At 42.1% G+C, this 7,151-nt stretch overlaps 1 protein-coding gene across 1 annotated transcript; it reads left to right on the forward strand.

Moving 5' to 3' along the window:
• The first annotated feature begins 831 nt into the window (after positions 1-831).
• LOC148038836 (aluminum-activated malate transporter 14-like) lies at positions 832-5,844 on the forward strand. The gene is made up of 6 exons (XM_087675476.1): positions 832-2,134; positions 2,327-2,467; positions 2,736-3,008; positions 3,199-3,338; positions 4,004-4,147; positions 4,397-5,844. The coding sequence occupies exons 1-6, from the start codon at positions 1,771-1,773 to the stop codon at positions 5,183-5,185; spliced, it is 1,851 nt and encodes a 616-aa protein (XP_087531602.1). The 5' UTR covers positions 832-1,770; the 3' UTR covers positions 5,186-5,844.
• The last annotated feature ends 1,307 nt before the right edge of the window (positions 5,845-7,151 follow it).

Here is a 7,151-nt window from a genome sequence, read left to right on the forward strand (position 1 = left end):
CTAAGAATGAGTAAAAACAAATTTAAGGAATATTTGGTCCCTTACATTGAGCCTAGAAGTGGCAAATTCCAGATATAGGATCGTGGACAAATGAAAGTGCCTATAAAAAACATACAGGTTGTAATGGATTTTGTAAGCGACACAGAAATAGAAAGTAGTTCTCCTTGAATGGCCTGGCAATGTTTATTCATTGCATCTAATTTAAGAATCGTCATTCTCAATACATCCTTACAAGTTTCGTTGAGTTTTTCTTTAGTTGAAATCAAGAGATGGCTCGCATCATGTGGAACTAGATAAGGGGCATTGCCTAATGGATCACTTGGGTTAAAAGGAACTTTGTGGTCTTTTGAGGAGAGGTTGCTAGGTGAGATTTTTATCCTAAACCTTCCCTCCCTTAGGTTAAGATGGATGCCGTCTTTGCTAAACTAGTCAAAGGGTGCAAGAAAGAAGCTTAAGGAAACACTTAACAGTGCAATAGAAACGAGATATTTGCAAGAACCCCAAAGATGACTCTAATCTAATTAGAGGTTGCTATTTTGCAAGATCCCCGAAATCTGGCATTGCAAACTTGTCCCATAAGCATGGGTAAAGCATTAACCAAAATCAAAGAATTGCTGCCCAAAGGTGTATGTTGCTTGTAGCTGGCATTGCTTGTGGTCCTGAAGGTGGGATCGTGCAATAATAGCCTGTCTTCTTTGCAAATATCCCTCCTTTTACCAACCTTGATCACTGCCTTGCTTCGATCTAGAAGAAGGGCTTGGATGGGACTCAGTGGTATTTAAATCCAGGATGCTGTGGAATTCCTCAGATCAAGCCTGCAGAAGAGTTGTAACATGGGTTCACGTTAATCCTTCGATGGCGAGCTCATACCACAGCCTATTTTCTCATTCAGTAGCTCTCAGTTTAACTGCTCTTCACATGAATATTTTAGCTTCCGCTTGGCAATATTCCCATCCACTCGATCTATGCTGGAAAAAAAAACCCAGTCTATTTCCTGATAGATTTTATCAATCCATCAAACCATTCTTTGCAGCTTCTTTCTACATCATGCTTTTGTCATAGCTGCATCTTCTTCTTCTTCTTCTTCTTCTTCTTCTCCCATTTTGATCCCTTCTGCTATTTAATTTGAGCTCCATTAGTAACTTAGACACTACTTTTGGTCCCTTCTGGTTTCTCTTCATGACAGGAACCCTGAGATCACCTACTGTGTGACTCAATTGGTTCCTTCTGGTTTCTCTTCATGACAGGAACCCCGAGATCACCTACTTTTGGTCCCTTCTGGTTTCTCTTCATGACAGGAACCCTGAGATCACCTACTGTGTGACTCAATTGAGCTAGTTCAATGCCTCAGACTATCCTTGATTGGCCAAGTTGACAGTTGCATTTTTCTTCATGACACCACAAACCTTGAGATCACCTCATGTGTTACTCAGTTTGAGTTAGTTTAATGGCGCCTCAGACTATCCTTGATTGCCCCTTTGTATGAATTTTCATCTTTCACTCTTCTCTTGACAGTTGCATCCCCTCCTCACTTGTCCTACTGATGGCCATCCTATTCTTTGTAAAGGAAAAGCACATTTAAGCCAGTGTTTGCTTCAATATTAATAGGAACTCTGCATGTGTGAACTTGTGTGTCTACCTCCTACCTTCTTACTCACATCTAAGCGCATCTCCTTAATCACATCTAGTACCTCTTACTTTCTTAATCACATCTAACTACATCTCCTTAATCACATCCAATACATCCTGCCTTCTTTAACACATCTAAGCATGGCCAAGCCAGAAAGGACAGCCTCCCAACGTCTTACATGTGAAGGAGGCAGCATATACGATCCCAGCTCTACATCTGAGCTTGACAGTCATAAGAACTTTGCAACAAGTAGGTCCAATGGTGGCGAGCTGATTAGAAGTCCAAAGCAACGTTTAATCTCATCACTTAAGGGCACTGATTGGAGAAAACTGGCACCATCACTTGAAGGCATTAATGGGAGGAGAATAGCACATTCTTTCAAAGTTGGGCTAGCCTTGGCCCTTGTTTCTCTATCAGTCCTTCTGCAGGATGTGTTTGAGAAGGTTGGGAACAATGTAGTGTGGGCAATCTTGACAGTAGTGGTCGTGTTCGAGTATACCGTCGGTAATATGAGTCTCTGAATATTCAGTCATGTTCCAAAAATAACTTGTAAAAGAGCAGCAATGTGCCAGGCAACTTGTTGCAGTAACATTTGCATATCTTGTAATAATATAGGGAAGTATATGTTTGCTGGTTTCTTCCTTGCCAATCTGAATTTGGTGTGGGTTGTTTTTGGTTTTGCTTGTGCTGGAATAGGTGCAACTCTGAGCAAAGGATTGAACAGGGGGCTTGGAACAATCTCAGCAGCTGTACTAGGATTGGGTGTTGATTACGTGGGCACCATAATAGGACCCAAACTGGAACCTTTTTTTGTTGGGTGCTCAGTGTTCTTGATTGGTCAGTATGCAGATTCTTGCCATTCTTACAGAACATGTTCCAACAAGGCACTTTTTTTATAAATTTGCTTACTCTGGGTTTTGTCCCATAGGTTTGAGCATGACTTTAATGTCTCTCAATACTAGTGAATCTAGAATCCACTGAAAACTTGAAAACTAATAATACTGCACAGTGCTTTCATATCCAAGTTTGGCTGTTTCCTTTTACCAAGGTAGGAAATCTGTGCTTGCATAGATTTTCTCATCAGTCCATCTGTATGTTTCAACAGGTGCTGCTGCAACATATTCCCGGTTTGTACCGAGAATCAAGGCCAAATATGACTATGGAGTTGTGATCTTTCTTCTCACTTTCTGCCTGGTGGTGATCTCTGGTTATGGATCCCAAGACAGCATTGATCTTGTGCTTGATCGGGTGGCGACGGTGATTGCAGGGAGTGCAATCTGTGTGCTTGTCAGTGTCTTCATCTTCCCAATATGGGCAGGTGATGATCTTTATGAGCTGATTATCAACAATGCTGAGGACTTAGCTGGATCAATTGAAGGTTAGTTAGGGCTGCTTACCAAATTGAGGATATCACAGCAGCTAACTCTTAGTCAATGCTTGAAGTTTGAAGTGACAATTATATGGTTGAAAACATTTCATCAATCTTTGTGTCTCCAATTTGCACGAGGTTATTATTTAATTTTCTGACCATGCTACCTTATCTTGAGCCATGCTGCCTGATGGTGCAGATTGCTTGACAGAGTATTTTCAAGAGGCACAAAAGCTCACACGGTTGCCTTCGATTATATGCAAAGGGCAGCCATATGATGACAAAATATACAATGGTTACAGAGGAGCTTTGATTTCCAAGCAAACTGAAGAATCTCTGGTTGATGACTCGACCTTGATCATTCATCCATCCATCTATTTTCCTTTCAATATAGCAGTGGGAGAGGTTAGCGGTGTTTTCAATGGTGTGTACATGTAAGTCAGGGCTATTTCCCACTTAAAACACTTGGTTAATCCTAAGGAGGATCCAAGGTTAGTCCTCCTTGGTACCACATGTGACCAAGCTCCATTGTTCATCAGGCTTTTGAGTTATTCTGTCCATGGATAGTACCAATGACAGCATAGCTCTTGACTTGGAGTTTGGTTGTCACAAGAAGTTTGAGACAGATGCTTACTATAATTCCCACATTGTGAATTATGACAACATCGTGAGCTTCTGCAAGGGAGGGACCATATACCTAGCTAAGTGCGGTTGGAGGCAGGGGACTGTTGGCCCCCATCCTAGGCTGGCAGCCCCCTTCCCCCAACCGCACCTAGCTGCTTGTGCGGTCCCTCCCTCGCAAAAGCTCATGATATTGAACACTATGAAAAACGAGGGGAAAAGAGCCCCTCTTTGAACTGTCCTATTCGGGAAAATGTGTGAGTAACTTAATACCTTTAAAAGAATTTATATAGCATACTTTAGTATGTCCTTGGCCACAAGTTAATATCTTGTGATAGACAGCTCCTGTTTGAGACAGCCCTGTGATGTACATGTTTTTCCAGGCCACTTTTGCACACTGGGAACCAAGACTAGGGCGTCTTCGTTGCATGCATCCTTGGAGGCGGTTGGTTGAAGTGGGGGCAGTTTTGCGGCATTGTGCCTACACAGTTTCAGCTCTGCACTGTTGCTTGCTATCTGAGATTCAGGTTTCTCATCCTCCACCCCCCCTATTCAGACACTTTCAAGCGTAAAAATCCATATGCTACCACACCTGCACATCTGCCTTGTAACAATAAGGCATAGATACTAAGTGTGCATGCACCCATCACTGTGTCATTGAAACCCAGAAAGTATAAAGGATACTTCAAACCGTTGATTGCTCAGATGATTGCTATAGATGTTCCTGAAATGTTTTGAGCATGCATGTGATCATACATCCAGTATATTGGCTGCAGGCCCCCGATTCGCTTCGGAAGGTGCTCGCAGAACCATGCACGGGGATTGGTGTGGAAGTGGGGCGAGTACTACGAGAGATTGCTGAGGACACAAGGAAGAGGCACAAGTCTAGGGCCAAAGAGTATATCCTGGAGCCTGTTAACAAAGCAGTGGAGAGGTTGCATGGGGTGATCAATACACACCCATATCTTTTTCTGAACTCTGGCAAATGGTCTGTGGATGATGAAAAGAAGCTCCAAATCATGACAGGGTGCCTCAGTCAAACCTCTACCCTAGTCCATCATCATCCCAATGCATCTTCCCCAGTCAACAAAGGCATTCTGATCAGTCCAAATCATGACCGAACATTGGTATATAGCCGTGAGAAGCACTGGCCATCTTCATCTCGTGACAGAACCCAGCCATCTCATGCGAAGCTCAGCTCATTACCCCTTTCTGAAGTGTATAACTCTAGAGTGAGGCCTAGGCTGCCTCAGGATGCTGCAGATGATGAGAGCCTCAGTTCTCACCAGAGAATGAGTTTTGCAGAATCACTGTCCCTGGCAAGTATTGTGTCAATGCTGATTGAGCTGGTGGCAAGGCTTGATCATCTCCTTAATGCAGTTGCAAGGTTTCAGGAGGAAGCTGGCTTTAAACAGGATGCAGGTCATGAGCACCAAAATACAAAAGATGGTGATGGCAATGGTGAATATATCATCGCGACTGAGGCACCCACGACAATGCGAGCCGCATCACGTAAGCACCAAAATTTGCAAATGGCAGCCAGCACAACCAATGCAACAGAGTAATTGAAGAGAACAGCATCATGCTGATGAATACAAGTGGAAGTTGATAACAAATCAGTCCCGTTTGTAAAGTTAGCCTGCAATGTACCTACATTTGGATTAGCAGATCATCAAATTCCTTCTGCCTTCAAGGATATGGAAAAGTGGATATGGAACAGCATTATGCTGGTAAATACAATTGCAATTTGATAACAGATCAATCCCTTTGTAATGTTGGCCAGCAATGTACCGACATTTGGATTAGCAGATCATCAAATTCCTTCTGCCTTAATAGGACATGGGTAGGATCCAGTTATGTACCCAAGTATAGAGCTCCACCATGTTGCAGCAGCACAACCATTGCAGAGCAACTTGAAGAGTGGATAAGGGGACAGCATTAAGCTGATAAATCAATATTCTCTTTGTTATATGGGACAGATCAATCCCTTTGCTGTACTGAAGAGTAAGGTATTTGCATTTGGAATTGAGCATGTTCAAGTGCCTTGGCATTAATGTTCTACAAATGAACTCAACACAGACGTCCTGGAGCTGCATCTGCCACTCGCCATCTTGATGGATTAGCTGCCTTAACCGAGCAAGTTACCTTGTCGAAATTATATATAAACTCTCTGCTTTGAGATTGCCTCATCACAAGATAGTAGAGTTACTTTCTACTTGTGTGTCCAAACGTGTTACCCTAAATATATTGTATAGTACGTGGTAATTACTTAATCATGTGCTTTGCATCCCAATGATGAATAAGTGAATTGCTTAATCGTCGTATACTTTAGTTTTTGCGTCTTGTATGAGTTAATTATTCCCTTGTGTAATTTGCAGCCCAATACTTTTTAATGTCCTCTTAGTATATTTATTGCCCTTCATGGCAAGGGAGAGGTTCAAGAAGGTGCCATGTGCTACTTACTCTGCTTGCTATACTTGCATAATTAGCTACAGCAAGTGAAGTGTTACAATAGTTTTTTAGTGCGTATAAGATGCATGAATACACATGGTGTTGGGAACCATTAATTTGAAATACACAAGGTGATGTCATCATAAGTCAAAATTCACTTGACAAAGAAATTATGTTAATTAATGCTTTCCTTTGTAATTATTCACCTTGGACACACGAGTATGCATGAGCGTGGACATCATGCACACTTATATGCACAAGGTAAGATGAGAGTGATAAAAGCAGGAGCAATTAAATCTTTGAGATATTTTTGCATTTAAATCAAGTATAATACCCAAAAATTTTAACTTTTAGGAATAGCACAAGTTGAATCACTAAGGAGCCTTCAAAAGTTAAAACCCATATTGCATCTAAAATCAATGTTTTTATAATGTATAGATAATATTGCATCTAAAAGCAATGTTCCTTAGATGGCAACCAACTAAGTGGCATGTGTATGCTCACATACTTTGCTGCTCCACTATAAACCATTTAAGCATGTATTGTTGTTTACCACAAAAGGTAGAGCCTACGTAATTTTTCATAGGGCGTTGTGCATGTATGTTATGAATTGGGCGTATATAACATCGAAACTTTGGAACACCATGAATTACTACAAGGATATGAGGGTATAGCGACGGCCATTTGTGACGAGAAATAGCGGCGTCGCTATTTGCGTCGCATTTGCGACGCTAATAGCGATGCTAATAGCGACGGTACCCAGACGAAAAAAAATGCAGGCCGAAACCCGAGCGTGTTATTTTTTGTGCATTCACGAAAGAGAGTGAAAGGGAGAGCGAGATGGAGAGCGAGCATCTTGCTAAGAGGGAGAGAAAGAGAGAAAGAGGGAGAAAGAAGGCTTCTCACTGCCACCGCCGCCGCTGCCGCCATTCGCGAAAAAGAGAAGGAGGTGTACGGAGGGCGAAGAGGAGTCCCCGTTGTGAAGAGGAGCCACCAAACCCTTCTTCTTCGAGCCTTTACGGTGAGTGCATTGTCCATTTTTGCTTTGTTTTTGTGTTTTCTCTCTCTCATTTACTTGTT

The sequence above is a fragment of the Lygodium microphyllum genome, chromosome 3 (genome assembly GCF_053477565.2).
Source record: "Lygodium microphyllum isolate KBCC chromosome 3, Lygodium_microphyllum_v1.1.10, whole genome shotgun sequence".
NCBI classification, from domain to species: domain Eukaryota; kingdom Viridiplantae; phylum Streptophyta; class Polypodiopsida; order Schizaeales; family Lygodiaceae; genus Lygodium; species Lygodium microphyllum.

What these genes read in the sequence shown, in the direction of transcription:
- LOC148038836 (XM_087675476.1), top strand. Translation starts at nt 1,771, where the DNA reads ATGGCCAAGCCAGAAAGGACAGCCTCCCAACGTCTTACATGTGAAGGA. An exon ending in GTGCTCAGTGTTCTTGATTG is followed by an intron (nt 2,468 to 2,735) that starts GTCAGTATGCAG and finishes ATGTTTCAACAG; the next exon opens with GTGCTGCTGCAACATATTCC. An exon ending in GCTTGCTATCTGAGATTCAG is followed by an intron (nt 4,148 to 4,396) that starts GTTTCTCATCCT and finishes TATTGGCTGCAG; the next exon opens with GCCCCCGATTCGCTTCGGAA.